Below are 19,113 nucleotides of genomic sequence, written 5' to 3'. Positions count from 1 at the left end.
TAGAATATGGTGTACTGCACTAAATGTGTCAATTTCTTATGTAAATATTATTCAAACAATTAAAATCTTTCAAAGAATAAAACACCGTAAACCCTATATGCACGTATGATATGATATTGGACAAGGCTAAATGTAAATACTGAGGTCAGTTTCATGAAAAAGCATCTGAACCATCCGCAAAATATACATCATAATACTGACAGTGTAATCGGAAGGATTGGGGGATTGTGTTTACTCTTGTTCAACCGACCTTCACCTCAAAGAAATTGCCTAATATGTACAACAATGTTGACGTATGACATCACTACCGATGACCTATTTCTTACCAAATGGCGGCTTTGCTGACAAGGATACACAGGATTTTGCGAGGACCCTTCCATTGATTCAGTGATCGTTTGTACATAATTATGACATGTAAGTAATCAGAATGATTCTGACTAACTGTGTATTGTTATATGCTTCTATCGTTTTCACTGTAAGTAAGAGAAGAAGCCAGAAATGCTGATAATTACAGTTGTCGTTCTGCGTGATTTTACGTCAGTCATGGCGTCACGCTGCACGGAAACTTTGACAATTTCTTATGAATTATCGAATTATCTATTTATAATTTCCTATTTCTTACTACGATACTCTTTCCATGTATATTCAAAAGGTATTGAGCCATTGCAAGCTATGAATAGACGGATGAATGTTGGAAAATTTCAGAAAATGCTACGCAGTGTAAAATCGGAATTTGTCTTTGTTCACATTTCGAACCAGCGCAGTCTTTCGAGCACAGTGTTCGTGTTCACACCCAATATGTTTCGTCTCATTTGATCTAGACAGTTGGTATTGGTGACACAGACCAGTTGCAATTTGATTCTAAAATGTATGGGGAATTCAGTGATGCATTTTTCGAAGCTGAATATGAAATATACATGATGTAATAGGCGTCTCAATACCGGCCTTCGCGAAACGTGGTTTTGTAAACACTACCCAATATGTCGTAAAGCGCTCTACAGCGTTTGTGTAAGTGCATTTTCGAAAACATCCCAACCGATTCTAGATTCATCGGCAACGTTTCAGAATTATAATTTGCCATTTCATGTAAAACTGGTATCAGTGATCATGAATATGTTATTTTTGAAATTCAATACTCCCAGTAATTATCCGATTTTCACATTTCAAAACATACAGCAAATAACGCTGTGAATCGCGATTTCATACTGTAAAAAATGGCGACATTTTCGATGAAGCCTATTTTGAAAGGTCATTTTCAGCACTTGAGCTTTGTCTAAAATAATAGTGGATGGTATCAAGAAACAGGAAATTTCCCGCAGAATTCGAAACTGTGAAGTGTATTTGTGTGCGTGGGATATTTTGATTTTTATTGGACTTCAAATTGAGGGTTGAAGGGGAAGGACATATATGTCCCTGTGGCATCTAGGGGGTTAATGACGGGTACACATGTTTCACAGATGTTCGCGTTTGATTGAAACATGTGAATATCTAAAATTCAATGTCCAACGGGTCAAAATAATCCTACAAAAGAAAAACTCATTGTAGCAGTTTTTTCCATGGGTGTATAATACATGAAGAGGCAAGGACATCAATGTTTGAGGAATTGCTTTTATGAAGCTAATGAGTATTTCGTTACTTTTTCAGATACATGATGTTCCGCTGTACTCTGTAGCAGAATCCAGTTATCATGATGTGACATACACACAACACAATGGAACAGCAAACATGTCAGAAGATACTGCTCTTTTGGCAGCAGATGATAATAAAAAAGAAGCTAATTCTCCACGCAAATCCCTCTGGGTTAGTAAAATGAGACGTATGATAAAAATATTATTCATTGTGGCAACAGTGCTTTAGTCCCGCCTCTTAAATGTAGTAAACAGGAATCATCATGATAATGCATAATTGGTTGACGGACTCGTGACTGACTTAGTACACAGTGCAATGGTTGGAATTAATCTGGTACAGACTGTTGACTGACCTTGTACACGTTACAGTGTTTGGAATTAATCTGGTACAGACTGTTGACTGACCTTGTACACGTTACAGTGGTTGGAATTAATCTGGGACAGACTGTTGACAGATTTTGTACACGATACAATGGTTGGAATTAATCTGGTACAGACTGTTGACAGATTTTGTACACGTTACAATGGTTGGAATTAATCTGGGACAGACTGGTGACTGACCGTGTACATGATACAATGGTTGGAATTAATCTGGTACAGACTGTTGACTGACCTTGTACACGTTACAGTGGTTGGAGTTAATCTGGGACAGACTGGTGACTGACCTTGTACATGATACAATGGTTGGTTTAGGACACATTATTGACACATTGACTTTTGTAAATCATGACATTAATACAAACATCAAATATGAATGGGAAAGTTTTCTCCCAATGTGTGTTCCTTTTTCATAGTTATAAAGTTACACATTTGTAATCGGGACATACTGTATTCCTCCCTCTCCTCCCAGTGATCTGACAAATTAATGATCTTATGAGGTTTGAGAAATAATTAGGGTTGAGGGATTACACATGCGCTAAGGTCTGGAATTCCCACGTTAATGGAGATGATTCAAGGGAAAGAACAACCTGTACTTCAATTTCTTTTGTCAGGGATGGAAATAACTTTAAAATTGCTAGTGTACTCTGGTACAGTAGCACATGTAAAATCACTTGCCCTGATAATTTTTCCACTATACCGGACGTTTTCTTGTTGTTTTTAAAATAAACAACATAATTAATATTGGAAAGTCAACTGGACACCGGTACAGTGTGATATACAAATTTGCTTGCCCGACAGAAAAAAAAACTGGACTCGGGCGTCGGGCAATGGGTTATTTCCACCCCTGTTTGTTGCTGTAAAATTGTGATCACCTGCAAGCAGGAGAAATAGGGCAATCATATACTAGAGGTTAGTTTATGGACATAATTACTAGCAATATGTGTAATTGTTTTAAATAAAACAAAAGATGATTACAAAATATGAAAGGTAGGTCTACTTTCATTAAGTTCTTGACATGTTTTTTGTTTGTTTATTTACTTTCATTAGTTTGGTGACAAATTAATTTCATGATGGACAGTACATGCCTTTAGCTGATTTTGAAAGTTTGACATATTACTGTTTCAGGTTCGCCCTCAGACATACATCTGGTGTGTATTGGGCATACCGCTACTCATGGCAGTACACTTTGTTGTGTGGTTCATATCCTGGCTCTTTGTCATCTCTATACCCATTGCAAAGGTTTCTGAATGTCTTTTCACTTCTTAAAGTATAGTTAGGCTGAGAATGATTACCTCAGATCACTAGTATGCTGTTGTGCTATGTGTTTATGTGTAAAAGCTGATATAAATTTCTTAAACTTGACTCCTGTCTACAGTTGTCTGCAAGCAAGTATAGCATGCTGCACAAACCAAAAGTGGAACAGATCACGGCACACAACACATACATCCCTTCATCGCACATAGTAAATATTTGAAGGAAACGATTCCAGGGAAGATAGCATGTATTTATCTTCATGCAAACAGCAGTGATTTAGGAGCTGTGAGTTTAAGTATTGCAACCACAGAAATATCTATCCATGTGTTGTGAAAATATTGAAATACAAATAAATACATTCATATGTTTGGGTCTAGATTTATTGACATAATAATTATGAAAATTGATATTTGAACAATATTTCCGTATGACATAAGATATAAATGTATGATCTGTGATTGGTTGTCAAAGAGTCTTTGGTTAAAACAGATCTTGTTGCTGTAAGAAAATGTGCTATGGCGACGTGAGTGTTGTGAAGAAACCATGACAGGGAAATATGAATGAAATATAATAATTCGAGAGGGCAGTTGTTAAATGCTTATTCACTGAGTGATTATTATTTAACACTATTATGTTGATGAATATATTTTTTTAAATATGAAATTCTTTTGCTGTTTATTAGATATTTCAAACAAATTCTGAGGTTTGTATTGGTGCATGTTGCAGATTTGGGATCATTTTAAAAATAGACCTTGATTTGAGCTTTCACTGTGACTGACTGTGAGCCATAAATTCGCATACAGTGTATTCTGGAAACATCCTCTCGAAAGACCAATGAAGCAGAAATATGTGTCAGTCACCATAGTTATGTCAAATTTTTGAGAGTCTATTTTGGGGTTAACACGTGTCTTTTGCAGTATGAAATATCTTCTAATTAAATACACACACACATCAGAAAGCCATTTGTGATTAATATAAGTAGATTTACATCAGTGAACATCACTCCTAATATTACTGGTGAATCTGTGACTATCAGATCCTGTATTACTGCCAGTATTTAACTGTTGTGTTTATTCATTTTCTCATCAGGTTAACAGTAAGACAATGATGAAGATATTATTTCTACCCCCTGAGGAAGTTGATGTTGAGGACTCCAGTGAGATGGTTTTGGTGCGTATATGTTCCCAATTATATTTGGAGGAAGGGCCATTCCAAATGAACACAAGTTCAATGTTGATGTGTTCGACCCCTCAGAGAATCCTAGTGATCCTAAAGATAATCCTTATATCTGAGATTTTGATCCCACCTAACGGTTCTGATCCGAACTCTGAACCTTCCTATCATTCTCTAATTCTTTGAAAGTGGCGGTGGGGTAGCCTAGTGGTAAAAGCATTCACTCGTCAACCTGAAGGCCCGGGTTCGATTCCCCACATGGGTACAATGTCTGAAGCCCATTTCTGGTGTTCCCCACCATGGTATTGCTGGAATATTGTTAAAAGGGGCGTAAAACCAAACTCACTTACTCTTATATTTTCAACCAGAAGTCACCTGAGCATGTGCTTGTTCTATGTGTGGATGAGAAGAAGATGAAGTTTTCTATTCACTAAGCTACGCTCTGTTGATTGGCATAAGAATAGTTATTTTGAGGGCATCGCTGTGACTGCACCTTCCATGATGTGGTATCAGACACAAAAAGTTTGAATGGCAGACATACCAGACCTGGCGTTACATCGACCCAAACAACACATGATTATGGCGTGATACTTTCAAGAATAGGAAGCTGACGATTCTCTGCCTGGACATTAACAGATGGTACTTGGTGCTACCATGTCTGATGCTCAGCTCGTCACTATATGGCTGGAATAATGCCGATGTGACGTAAAGCCCAACTCAACTCAACTGATGCTCAGCATTAAGGGCATAAAACTGTTTGGCTCTGAGTCAGTGTAATACGTCCAGTTTAAAAACCAGCATATATCCAGAGTTGTACAAACAGCCACACACATGTGCATGCACATAAGAATAACAGTGACATAATTTAACTTGAAGGCAGCATTGCAGACACATCTTATGTCATCATCATCTGATACTTATGTCCAAGGATGTCACCCTCTGCTCAGCGAGTTACTCAAATGCAATGTGTAATCTATTATATTTGGAGTAAAGATGTAGGTTTAATACATGACATGTTTTTATGGATAACAACTTCTTTTTATTCTTTATACAATGTTTCAGAGCTCATTTCACCTGATGAAGGAGCAGGAATTAGCTCTGAAACATCGTATATAGAATAAAAAGAAGTTGTTATCCATAAAAACATGTCATGTATTCATGATGGTTAGCCATAGATCTGGGTTAAAATTGATCTTCAGTAACCCATGCTTATCGCAAGAGGCGAGGATTGGATGGTCAGGCTTGCTGACTTGGTTGACACATGTCATCATATTCCAATTGTGTAGATCGATGCTCATGCTGTTGATCACTGGATTGTCTGGTCCAGACTCAATTACGTACACACCGCCGCCAGATAGCTGGAATATTGCTGAGTGCGGCGTAAAACTAAACTCACTCACTCACTGTTACCTATGTGTTTAAGAACAAGTTGGTTGATTTACATTCTTTTGTATTTTCCAGGATTCCAAGAAGAGTCACAGTGAAATTATCATGTACACACACCAGTCAGTCAACTTGTACTACTACAAGTATACTCTGGATGGCGTCAATGTTATTCTTGTCAGTATCCTTTATCTTTACAAGTACTCACATTCTTCAATGTAAACTTTGTCTTGTAAGTTTGGTGAGAGGTAAGTTGCATCAATACATCATTTAAGCTAGCTTTCATTCAGTGTACTTTTTTCTTCTTAGGTATGTGTTATTGTTTGAATAACATTCTTAGTTTTTGAATTTGCGTCACCTTAAACAAAACCCATGTGACCATATTGCTTGATATTAGAATTGAATCCTGTGGTAACAAACTTTGACATGTAAAATTTAGCTCACCTGAAGAAAGTTAAGTTTGCTTGTGTCCTGCACTGTTTATCATGGTTCAATCTTTGTTCAGGTTAAGCAGTAGTAAGGAACCAGCTTATATGATATTCTTAGGTGGGATTGTTTGCCTGGAGAGACTAGGTAATGCTTCAGTTGCACTTGCATCCTGAAGATAATGTATGATAGGCTCTGTTTTCATAACAGATTGACTGTCTTTGCTGGTATTTCCTGGGGTAAACTTAGATGTTTCTCCCTTACAGTAACCTGTCTTTGCTATTTAAAATTAAAAACCAATTGATTCAGGGCTGTGACTTTCACCTGCTAAAAGGTAAAGAATATGAACTTTTGAAAACAAGATAATCTGCATAAACTGATTCTTGAACAGTTTCAGTCACTATGTACATTTTTCACATCAGTATAACTTGTTATGTAATGTTTGATATGTATTGTGATATAGGAGTTGAAAACTGATTTATTGTATCATGAGCCTTGTGTTATTATACAATACTGTATTGCCATGCACTGCTATGACAGTGTCGTATCCCAACCTTATTATCAAGGTATGTGTCATATCGCTGCCTCATCATATCGTTACACCTATATGAAACATACATCTTGGCAGCCACTAGTCAATTCTAGTAACCTGTATATATTGTATATACATCAATTTTCATAACAGCTGCCATTGAAAATCAGTTCAGGTCACACATTGTTTTTGCTGTTCGACCCTGTTTTCTCAGTGCTCTTTAGTTCTTTTAAATTATATACATGGCTCTGTTGTCTTCCTGCCATGGTGATCTGTTTATACTTTCAGTTAAATGTAAGAAGTGTGTTCATGTTTCAGTGGCCAAATGAAAAGCTGTATGTTCTTAAAAATTCACCTTTGAAGATTGTCATTAAATCAATGGCAGTTGTTTTTGGTGTAAGAAATGCTCTTAAAAATTAGATTTTGTATTCCAAGTAAAGCTTTGGAAAGGCCTTGATTTTATATGAGTCAAGGAATTTACAAGATAACTACCATTGTTGCATTTATGTGTATTATAAAAGATGAATCCACAAGATGTATCACCGTCCAAAGGCTCTTCTGGTGTATAATGAAGACATTGACAAAGTACACCTGAAGAGCTGTTGGACGGCGATAGTTTTTTGTGCAGATGAAGGAGTTTTGATAAGAAAGAAGATCTGGACTCATCTGTTATATATTTATTGCTTATAAATACACCTGCAGAAATCACTTGTTTATATATATTGATATATATATATATACTGATCAGACATAAATTGTGACTGAATATGTATCTTTCTTGATAGCCATGTGGAAGTTTACCGTTAAAATATTTTCTGATTTACATATTTGTACCGGTAAGTCCTTCATATCCTGGATTTACGATTCCTGGTCAGTGCTGGTGGATCTAGTTGTTGTCATCATTACTTGTGACAACACAGAAAAAGATTGTTCACTATTGAGGTGTCATACAATTAGTCTTAACGTGAAATCCTTAACATATTTAAGATCTGTTGATATTTGTCTTATTGTCACTGGTGTTAGGCTACACCGATACAGAAAATGAGATCACCAATGGTGTCACAGTAAGTACTTGCCTGTCTCGACGTATGTCTGGATCAACACTGAAATGTGGTTTAAGTCTTGCTCTTGATATCTAATAGAAAGCAAGGAATAACTACAGCTGTAGACTGTAGAGAAGTATTGCTATGTGTTACTCTTTTGGTAATACTCACCCTTTAACCATTCTGGGTACAAAACAACCATAGCGCTAAGACTGCCTTTAGTCTACGTTATGGTATGGGAGTTACGGTTACCTTAGCGTTAAGATCGCTTTGTACAACGGCACCCAGATCTGTAAGACTAAATAGATATGGAATTAGAGATACCATAACAAGAAATATGTGCCATATGCATTGCACTGATTTTTACTCAGCTGTCACTTCATGCCATGATAATTGTTTCCCATTGACCAGGGCCTCCTTTCACAAAGCACTAAGGTAACCTTAGTGCAGTATTAAAGAATGGGAGTTAAAGTTATCCTAAGTAAAGGTTGCTTCGTGAAAGGAGCCCCTGATATCTAAGTGAGATCTACAGTGCTGTGTATCAGTCACTCCATGGCTCTGTAGCCATATTACCTACCCTGTTGTTAGAGCTGCTCTTCTAATACAAGAAAGACATCACTGCTACATCCTACTGGCCGATCATGACAAGAAATCTGCAGAGTTTTCCTGGCTTCTTGGTTGACGGCCCTGACCATTTAGAATTAGTCATTACTCTCAAGACATCTCAATAGAAGCAAGATATCAATTGTCAACACTAGAGTGAGTGAGTGAGTTAGTAAGTTGGGTTTTATGCTGCTTTTAACAGTATTCAAGCAATATCACAGCAGGGGTGCCAACTCCAGAAAGACAGATGCTGACATGCACACAGATAGTCCATCAGGTCACAATATTAGAGGCTGTCGTTTCTAGGCATCTCTCCAAGTTCCGACCTTGAATTAAATGATCTGACTCAACTTCCACCAGCTTGACTACAAATGAAAGCCTTAGAGGTGGCATTGGATTGTGTTATGTTTGCATATGGTACAAGCATGCAACAAGTAATATGTGACAAAGATATCACAAGTGGTCCCAGAACCACAGGTGACATTATACATGCAAACAAACCTATTGACATTTGTTCATTTGATTATTATTATATTGAGTCAGCCTATACAGAATCAGGACGTAATGGTTCACTAGCACATTTTCTTGTCATTTCAGAAATGCATCCTCGGTGTTCTTGCCATCGTGCCACTGACCTACTACATTGGGATGGCTATTACAAGGTATTTGCTTCATCTGTTTTCATTTAGCACTGACAAGTTTTTTATTTAAAAAAGTGTTTACCAAATTTTAACTGAAGGTCAATGATACTTGACCCATGATGGGTAAACCTGCACAATATCTATTTTCACGAAAATGCTGATATCTGTTTAAATGTAGCTATATTGCTGGAATAGCTTTCATGTCAAGGGTAAAAATCATCTTCAAAGTCATAGCCTGGAAAAGTTTGTTTGCTGCTTGTCATTAAAAGGATTTAGTGTGAGTCACATGGGCTGGCAAATGTCTCAAAACATCATGAGTTATGTAGATGAAAGAGCAAGGTGAGCATATTTCACTCATTTCTTTTTCACTGTATTTTTGTGTTGTTTTTCAAGTTATAACTAATGCAGTAATTAAATGTAAATCAATCTGACCTTTGTCGGACACCAACAAACAACAAGCAGTGTGATACATTCAACAATTGTATTCTAAAATGAACAAAGTTTACAAATTAATACAAATCACAACAAAGGTATTATAGTGGAAGCGCAAAACATACAGGCAGTACAAATTCAAAGGCTGCATAATACGAAAGAAATGATTTTAGCAATAAAGACAATGATGGTAATGCTCGCCTCACTTCAACAATGGTCAAGTTTGGCCTTGACTTAGTGTCTTAGGCATGTATATTCTCCACACAATTGTCGAGGTCTTCTCTTGCCACTCCAAGGTAAATGTCACTCCCTCAAAACAACATTCCTCCAGCTCTGAAAGAAATGCTGAAAGTGTTTTTGCGAGGTGACTCAATATGTGACATCCCTCCAGATTTGAATGCAGGCAAGAAAAAGACTGTAGATCTGAGAATATGTGTGATGATGTCTATCCATGTGTACTTTGCCATGTTGGCCTTTGATTCAGTATTCAGTAAAGCCTAGTTTGACATGAGTGAGAAGAACTCTCAATCGTAGCAATGACAACTCACCGGATGTCCATTATGCTATTTCTAGTATTTGAATGACATGTTGTTACCGGTGTATACTTACACATCTAAGTGGGTATTTCAGCTATCTATTTTTTAAAAACATAATTGTGAAGTTTAATTAATGCGAACAAAGACCATGCACTTAAATTATTCTTGGATTAATTTCAAGATATTCAGTACTTGAGGCTCAGTAAGCGCCAGGTCAACTACTTGAGGCTTCATCCATACAAACTCTGTAAAATCAAGGTGAACAGCTCTATCCTTTCACTCACCCAAACTCAACCAGAGCCAGTTAAACCACAGAGCACATATTTTCCATGTAACATGTAAGCTGAGGCTATTTCATGTTTTTTTTTATAACATTGATAACATATGCATTGATGCAAACTTTGCAACTCTTATGTGGATAGGAAACTATGCGGTGTGTGTGGAAGAGGCATGTCTCAGTCTCAGTTTGTGGCTATCATGATGTCATTGTTGATTTGTTTCAGTATCTCTGCCCAGAGCAGTTTTGCAATTGGTGCCATTTTGAATGCAACATTTGGCTCTATGGTAGAGCTCATCTTGTTTGTGATAGTTCTGAAGAAAGGCAAAGACACAAATAAAGAGTGCTTTCAAGAGCTTGTGAAGTCCTCCCTTGCTGGTGAGTGGAAGCATACCTCGTCAAATTTGCTCTGTGGAGCCGGGATAGACAGAACATATACAAAACTAAAACATGAATCAATGCCATTACCTTGTCCTTGACAAATGCATCTTATTGCCTTTTTGATTGTATAGTTCATACGTGTGTATATATTTTCAGGTACCATCCTCGCAAGCATTCTCTTCATTCCTGGAGTGTGTATGATAGTAGGAGGAATCAAATATCAGATGCAGAGATTCAACCCTCAGTCAGCAAGCGTCAGTGCAGCCTTACTCTTTGTATCTATTGCTGGTAGGTTGTACACCACACAGTTTACTCTGCATAACTTAATACGCCTAATTCTTATGAATATGCCACTCTAACACTTGATTGCCTTTTTCTGACACTTGTATCATAGCTCACAGGTTTAAAAACCAAATAATCAAGTCCAACCAAATATGTTGTTTTTCATTCTTGTGGTCCCCCAAAAGCATGATCCATAGGAGTTACCTCCCCTACCTGAAGTGCAGGAAACCTCATAATTTGTCCCGTGGGACATATGAGCACATGTGTTTCATGTTTTCTGATAATTCTTTTTTGTATTAGTAAGGGTTTACAAATTCATTTCAAAATTTTCTCATCATGGGTAAATCTAAGGGATCGAAGTTCATTTTGGTCTCTCCCATCGAGCACTGAAAATGCTCTGCTTGTACGTCATATTCATTGTAATCCGTTGTGAGGCCTGCCAGTCTTTGACTCCATCTTCCTTCGAGATATATGTTTTGGCTATCAAGATGTATCAAAAGAGGAAAATGCAGAAATAACTATGGACTATGACTCCATCTAAGGTACCCCTGGAATATGGAGATTTTTTCTGACATTCAGTCAGACTTGGGGGGATCAATTCATTCCCCCTGACTCATCTGATGTGGATCTTTATCAACAGTGTTACAACTGAAATGAGAGATGTCTCGGAGGAGACATGATCTTCAAAACTCAACCCTTTGGTGACCTAATTCAAGTACTTTTGGATCTCATGTCAGATTTTCAAAAGATAGACGTTTTGCAGTTGACGCTACACTTCCAGCTACAGATGGAACCAAAGTCACGGGCAAGTATGCCTTCAGCCACCATAACTTTGCCTAAGGAGCATCTTGCTCTGGACCAGGACAGGGATCTCGCGGACAGCAGTGTCTCTATGGATCAGAAAGGGCAATCTTATGGTGTGCTTTCTACAGACTGCATGGGCTACCTAGACCACACAGGCTGCAGGAGACTCGGATGCCAATCAGAGCAGTCATTGTAAGGATAGCAATGAGTGAGTGAGTTGGGTTTTACGCCGCTTGTAGCAATGGATAGCAATGAAGGCACAGACAGCATGAACTGCGCGAGAGTCAGGGATGGCATGGTCTGCGTGGACCAATACACAGCTTCAGACAGACCATATGGATAGGGTCGAATTTTCTACGGATCACAATATTGACCATTATTTGGAGGATAGTGAGGAAACAGAACCGTAAAATAGAGGAATCACAGAATTACAGTGTACCTAGTGGCACTAGCATGGCCAACTAGCATGCTGCTATATCTGTTCCAGTCGTAGCCTCCTACATCTACAGAAGGAACAGCGCCTGTTACATGGCACTTGGGTATCGCTCTGCTGTAGCAGTTCTCACCAGTCAAGAACTCAAGGGAAAATATCCTAGACTCACCAACTTTCTTCGTTCTTTTGAAATGGGATCCATCTGTACTTCTATCAGGATTAATATATCAGCTTGGGCACGGAAGGACATTTGCAGATCACATTTTTTTTAGACAAGGAAGAAAAACAACAGGCCTATTTGGACATCAATTTCAATTTAATTTTAAAACTTGATGACTCAGAAACTAGTTTCAAGATAAAATGCAGGTTAGTGTTAGGAGAATTATCATTGTTGAAAAAATACAAATTTTGTGAATTCAAAGCGGTACACTAATACTAACATACATGATTTACATTAGTTCTTGTACCACCTTCTTAACTATGTTGACACGTTCCCCCAAACTGCAGAATGTATATGGCTTATTCCCTGCTACATATATGTACATGCACTCATTTTTTTATAATAGAAACCTACTTAATTGTACAAAATGTGCTTTATCAGCTGCATGGAATTTGATTGGATGTTATGCATATTTGACCTTTTCATGGTGTTACTTATGATTGATTCATTCATTCACACTTATTTGTTAAAGCTTACCAATTTAGTCAAAATTACTCTTACTGGTATTTTGGTTTGTAAGGAGGCAGTGGGGTAGCCTTATGGTTAAAGCGTTCGCTCATCACGCTGAAGACCCGGGTTCGATTCCCCACATGGGTACGATGTGGGAAGCCCTTTTCTGGTGTCCCCCTGCCATGACATTGCTGGAACATTGCTAAAAGTGGCATAAAATCATATTCACTCACTCATTGATTTGTAGGTTTAGACATTTTTAGTGGAAAAAAAGGTTACCGGTATTCAGTTGATCAATCAACGTGTTATCAGTTAGTCCTTTGGTGATGTTTTTCTTTTAACTCAAATGAAAATTCTCTTGCTGTGCTTCCACGTGCATATTACATAACATGTAATATATTGGCAACATCAGAACCTATTTTATAAGGTTGAGTATTTACCACAGTCACCAGAAATGCTCAAGGGGAACCTTTGTCAGGTAATCCAAGTGATGTTACCACTAATTATGTCGGATATAAATTTACTGAGCATGAAGTGAATGATGATTTAGTTTACGGATTCAAATATATGAAATGTGTGTTTCTATTATTATAGGTCAGCAGATATCACATTATTACATGGCATGATTAAATATCGAAGTAAAAAACACTGAAATAAGATCAAATTGGATTAGTGATCATACGATCCATGCTTGAGAAAATCTGAAAAAAAAATGACACTATTGGGATACTTTCTTACAATCAGACTAGAACTATCGGGGATATTTGTAAATAACAGCATCTGATGGGCATCTACCGTTCTCATTGTTTGATAGTTCAGGTTGGAGAAATTAATTAACACACGTCCTTAGGTATATGTATATGCATATAAACATGGCTAGAATGACGTATCTGCCACGCTCCGGTCCGTCTTGGTTGAGGGAGCAGGGACTGACCACCTGGAGGGAGCCCACACGAACTAACTAGATCGTTTGCACGAAACATGACTTGCTCTAGATCAGTGCCCCTTTAAGTTAGCTCTATAGAGAGGGAATGGATGCTTCCTAGTCTATCTTACTACTGATGATCTTCTTACATCAAATGTGACATTTGACATTTCCAGTTGCTTTGTATTTTTCAGGAGTGTTTGCACCAACGGTTTTCTCAAAGCTGTATGGGGACCTGCAGTGTAAGGACTGTGAGCAGGAAATCAAAGAAGTTGACATTGTGAATGGCTCTGTTCTAAACTCAAACGACACTAATCTTACATATGGTTTCAAGTGCACTTCATGTACTCAGTCCGTGGTAAGTCACATATCTTTCACCTGATCAAATGTTCATGCTTGGGCCTATAGAGAGGTGCCTGTCGTGTTACTCTCATGTTCCCCAGTGTCTATGATATGACAGAATGGTAAACACAAAAAATGTTTTCTTATTGTTCTGACTCCTAACATTCTGTGAATGCTACTTGTTGACACGAGCTAAAAGTGTACCTATGAAGTGGTACTTTAAGCACAGTCTGTAAAGACATTTTTCTGGAAGGTCTTTCATTTTGAATAAACGCACTCCCACGTCCCAACCACTTACATCACTGTCAAGAGGTGGTATTGCTAACAATAACACAACATGATCCTCTGTACAGGAACATAATGTAAATCATGATGCTCAAAGATTTTGTCTGAACTTACGTTGCTGCTACTTTTGATCATGTATAATTCCTTGAAGTACACTACCTCCATTAGATCATCATTTCTGTATAATGACTCTTCACACTAGAATATTAGATTTTCAGCAGACAGTCCATGTCACTGTCAGCTATGAACCACTCCAAATACAGATAGCGTATTCCCAAAACATACTGAACTCATTCACAAGGCAATGAGCCCTTGCAAAACATATTTTCTCTATGTGCTAAAATTTATTCATTTCTTGGATATTTATTAATCTACTTTTGAAGGATTTATGGATGGAGAGTGCTTTGTGATTGTATGTGAAATTAAATTCCTCTGACATTGCCCAGATTGTAGATGCCAAGACATTTTATGCAGAAAATGGAGATAAAGCAATAACTTATGAGTCAGAATAAGTATAAAATATCAATTTTATCCGAAAAATTACATTTTTACGTGCGTATCTTGAAACCTCCAATGACAGATCTAATATGTTTGAATTGTTGGTTAATTCAGCTCTACATCATGATAAGAGGTTAACCTTGATCACATTGTTTGCAAGTCAGTTAAGTGTATACAGAGGTACAGATAAGCTGCGTATCTGTGTAAATTACTCAAATATTTGTGTGAAAACTCAATTCCTATTAAGTCTGTTGTGTACAAGTACACTTACATTTTTGTAAATACTCTAAAAATTTACTCTACTCACAAAATGTCAATTCTTAGCTTGCGTACCGGTGAATTAGTTCCTGTCACCAAACCTACTAGGATTTGGAGTAAGAAGAACCATGTGCTACAGATGGAGGTTACTGAGGATAGATAAAATAACTGAGGTATATTGAGAGGTTTTATTTCAGCACATGCACTAGACAACTTGGCATCGTTTCTCATATTACAGATCAAATATAAATAACAAAGACGTAAAGAAACATTTATTGACCAAACTTTATTATAGTTTTACAATTAATTGAAAATGGCAAAATACCCAATTGAGTTTGAGTGAGGTGGGTACACTTTATTTGGTTACTCAAAGGAAAATTAGGATACCCAATTGAGATGAACACAAGCGAGTACATAACTCAATGACCCCAAAAGTTATCTGTAGCTCTGTTTATGATTGGAAACTTGATAGATCTTGAGATGTTCACCAGATGGTTCTACAGTGGATTCATTGTGATTGTTGTCTGGCCATAAGAAATGGAAGTGATGTTCACAAAAACACAATTGTTGTGTCATAGAGGTAGTATTTTCATAATTTTATGATAACCAATACTCCGCTTTGTAGCACTTTCAAATTGTTATTCATCATCAAGAAGTATTTACTATATGCCAAGGTCTGAAGGGTTGTGAGTGAACCTTGTGTTAGATGAAATCTTAGGGAAATCAATTAGCACAATAAGATGCCATGTTGAGGGTCAAGGTCATGGCCTGAATTGTTCCTGTTGACTGCCTGAAGCGCAGACGGATTTACTGAAACTTAGCCTGCCATCCTCATGGCAGGCTCCGGATTGCTGAAGGTTTGGAGTGACCTATTCGAAACATCAAAGTTGCTGTGAAATTCATTCATAAACCGTGTTTTCAATTAAATTTTAATCTTATGATAACAGTGTTGATCGCTGTCACCTTCGTCCAATGAGCAGCATGTGCAGTGGTTTTTTTGTTACATTGAATTCCACAAAGAATCTGACAAAGAGTGTGAGTCACTCTCCAGGTCATACACTCAGATATGTATTATATGTTAATTTAAGAAGCATCCTCTGTAATGGCATGGATGTTGGTATGTATCATCTTTAGGTGAGGTGAATTAGTAGCTTCTGAGTGACCATCATTGCGATCAAAGAATGATCATTGGCAAGGTAGATCAGCTTTCTTGTCTACCAAACCCTTTTCATTTGTATTTAATGTTTGTAGCAGCATACACCAATATTTCAAGAAAAACTAATCAAGAATGAGTTTGGCTGAACCTGAGGGTCAAAGTCAATGTGAAAACAGAAGTACTTATGACATTCTTTCTAAGGTGTCCAGAGGCATGTGTTGAAGGTGTTTATTATTACACATGCATTTCATTTGCATATAACATGTTATTATCCCCTGCTGCGCGAAGTGGGGAATATAGTATTAGGCTCCGTCCGTCCATCCGTGTGGACGTACATATGTACGAATTGGAATATCTTAAGAACCGTTTACTAGATTCTTTTCATATTTGGTACCAAGGTTCATCACAGTAGGCGAAAGATTGCAGTCAGGTTTGCTGACCTTGACCTTCAATTCAAGGTCACAAGGGGGACTTTAATGTTTTACACTTGTCAGCGAGATATTTCAAGAACTGTTTACTGGATTTTCTTCATATTTGACACCAAGCTTTACCTAGGGAAGGCGCAGAGGCTAGTCGAGTTTGGTGATCTTCATTTAATTTTCAAGGTCACGGCGACACTTTGAAGATTTCAGCATGTTAACCTGCCTGTTAAGCTTGTCAGTGAGATATCTCAAGAACGGTTCACTGGATTTTTCTTCATAGACTTTCAAGACTTCACTTGAATGTAGTTTGATAAGCAATTTCTTTGCAACTATTTTTGCATATTTCATACACCGTGACATTTATGTCAAGGTCAACTCGAGTCTTGAAAATATTTGTGTGTTTGAACAACTACAGAGCACGATATCTTGTTAGTTTTTGTTGACATTTAACTTCATCTTTAACTACGACCTTCACTTTCATTACTTTCTAATTTGATAATTTGCAGCGGGGGATTATGTCACCTTAGTGACAATGCTTGTTTTATTTAGAAAGTGGATATAGAGTTTTTGTTAATAAACCAGTGTATGGAGGCATGGAACTTTCTTAATGTCATACTACATGTTGCATGTATTTTCTCCAGTCAGAAGTGATAGGAAATATTTACCCAGAAGTGTGTATAACTTTCTTCTTAAGGTCATTACAGTCCTTGACATATGGTTAAAATGTTGTCATGCATTAGAAATGTGTAGTTTCCAAAACCAGAATTTATATCACTGCCCAGAAGTTGTCTTTACTCCACTGTACTGATGTTTGGATATGTTATGGAAACTGAAAGTACTAAAAACATGTTATTAAGGTAGTTAAAATGTAGAGGCAAAGAATTATTTTCAACATTTTACTGCATTCAACATGCAAACATTTTCCCCATCTGGAAGTAATGTCATTAAAGTGTTAGGGATCTGGGGAGGGGCGCCTTCTGTTTTTGCATGCACTCATACTGTCTCTAGGTAACTGCTTGCAACATATTGTTATAAAGTAGCAAGAATTAATAGGCCTTTTTGTTTTACATTTATAATATGTTTTAACAATCTGGAAGTAACATTATGACAACAAAAGTGCTCATAAAACTGTTATTGAGGTAACTTGAGGCACAATTTTAGTCCATTCAGTAAAGGTGGGGATGGGTCTGCTTGTTTCAAACCTTTCTTGTGTCTTCTGATCTCATTGCAATGCTGTCCCTTACTACCAGCATTTACATTTAGCTACTCTTCTTCAACATCATGTTTGTTTGAAGAGTTGATAGTTTAGCCTCTAATGTAGTTCAAGCATTTACTGTGGTTGTTTCATTCATTATATTATAATTAGAAAAATATTACTCTTGCATAAGGCAAACCAACTGCTAGAAAAGATAGCACCAATCTTATAACCAAAGGAAAGTGTATATAGTTTTTCCAATCATATAAACTACAGTTATGTTTCAGGTTAGTGTATAACCATCTTTGAAAATGTTTTTACCCTGAAATGAGAGTGATTTAGTGAACATTTTCTCATCATTGTGATATATTTGCAGGTTGGATTAAATGGTGATCTGAGTCTGTACCAGCAGCACATTGAACCTCTTGTCTATTCCTGTGCTCTAGTCCTTCCCATTGCCTACATTGTGGGGCTTTTCTTCACACTCAAAACTCATTCTTCACATGTCTACGGTGCTTTTGAAGAAGAGCTCAAATCCACCAATCATGGAGGTGAAGGAGCCCCCCAGTGGAACAGAATCAAGAGCACCATTATTCTGCTCATATGTGCTGTACTGATTGCACTGTGTTCAGATCTCATCACAAACAATATACAACCACTTTTAGAGTCATCAGGGGTATCAGAGGTAAGTTTTTCAAGGACAATAACCTTCCAGTTCGTTCTGGCACAAATGCTGCTTTCCGGAGCAGTGATACAGTTGATGGTTTGCAACTGCCAAATTGGAAATCTCCAACTTCCTTTTCATGTTACCTATACTCTGTTATTGAACACTCTGTAGTCAAAGAACTAAGTACTATAGTACTGTCGGAAATGCTAGAAAAATGATTTTTAGCCTTAATATCGTTATAAAGGTGATAAATGTACTATGTTGTCAATATATCAACTCGCCTATTGTCTACCTAATTTTTATTTCAATCGATTTAACATTCCCATGCATTTAAAGGGCAGTTTACAGGAGAGAATTTTGTACCAAAACAGCAACTTAAGATTTTTTCAGAGTTCAACAACAGAAATCTGAAATAGTCTTTACATTTATGCTAATGATACAGGTGGTGTAAAAATATGAATTAACGTTTTTCCTAAACAAATAAAT

General features: G+C 37.2%; 1 protein-coding gene across 2 annotated transcripts in view; it reads left to right on the top strand.

The window, feature by feature from the left end:
• Positions 1-19,113, top strand: part of LOC124292043 (low affinity vacuolar monovalent cation/H(+) antiporter-like) — a 59,652-nt gene that overhangs the window by 26,317 nt on the left and 14,222 nt on the right. For both annotated transcript variants that reach the window (XR_006902347.1, XM_046729116.1), the window contains exons 6-15: positions 1,645-1,800; positions 3,135-3,248; positions 4,353-4,433; positions 5,898-6,000; positions 7,765-7,841; positions 9,021-9,085; positions 10,536-10,687; positions 10,847-10,978; positions 13,999-14,162; positions 18,337-18,645. Coding sequence is in view for 1 of the 2 variants with exons in the window: in XM_046729116.1 (XP_046585072.1) it covers positions 1,645-1,800; positions 3,135-3,248; positions 4,353-4,433; positions 5,898-6,000; positions 7,765-7,841; positions 9,021-9,085; positions 10,536-10,687; positions 10,847-10,978; positions 13,999-14,162; positions 18,337-18,645 (1,353 nt within the window). In the remaining variant the exon portion in view is untranslated. The remainder of the gene's footprint in view (positions 1-1,644; positions 1,801-3,134; positions 3,249-4,352; positions 4,434-5,897; positions 6,001-7,764; positions 7,842-9,020; positions 9,086-10,535; positions 10,688-10,846; positions 10,979-13,998; positions 14,163-18,336; positions 18,646-19,113) is intronic.

Source organism: Haliotis rubra, unplaced genomic scaffold (assembly GCF_003918875.1).
Source record: "Haliotis rubra isolate DU_JTF1 unplaced genomic scaffold, ASM391887v1 Scf506, whole genome shotgun sequence".
In the NCBI taxonomy this organism is placed as follows: domain Eukaryota; kingdom Metazoa; phylum Mollusca; class Gastropoda; order Lepetellida; family Haliotidae; genus Haliotis; species Haliotis rubra.
The sequence above is the reverse complement of the archived record's forward strand: the minus strand, read 5'-3'. Positions and strand labels throughout refer to the sequence as shown.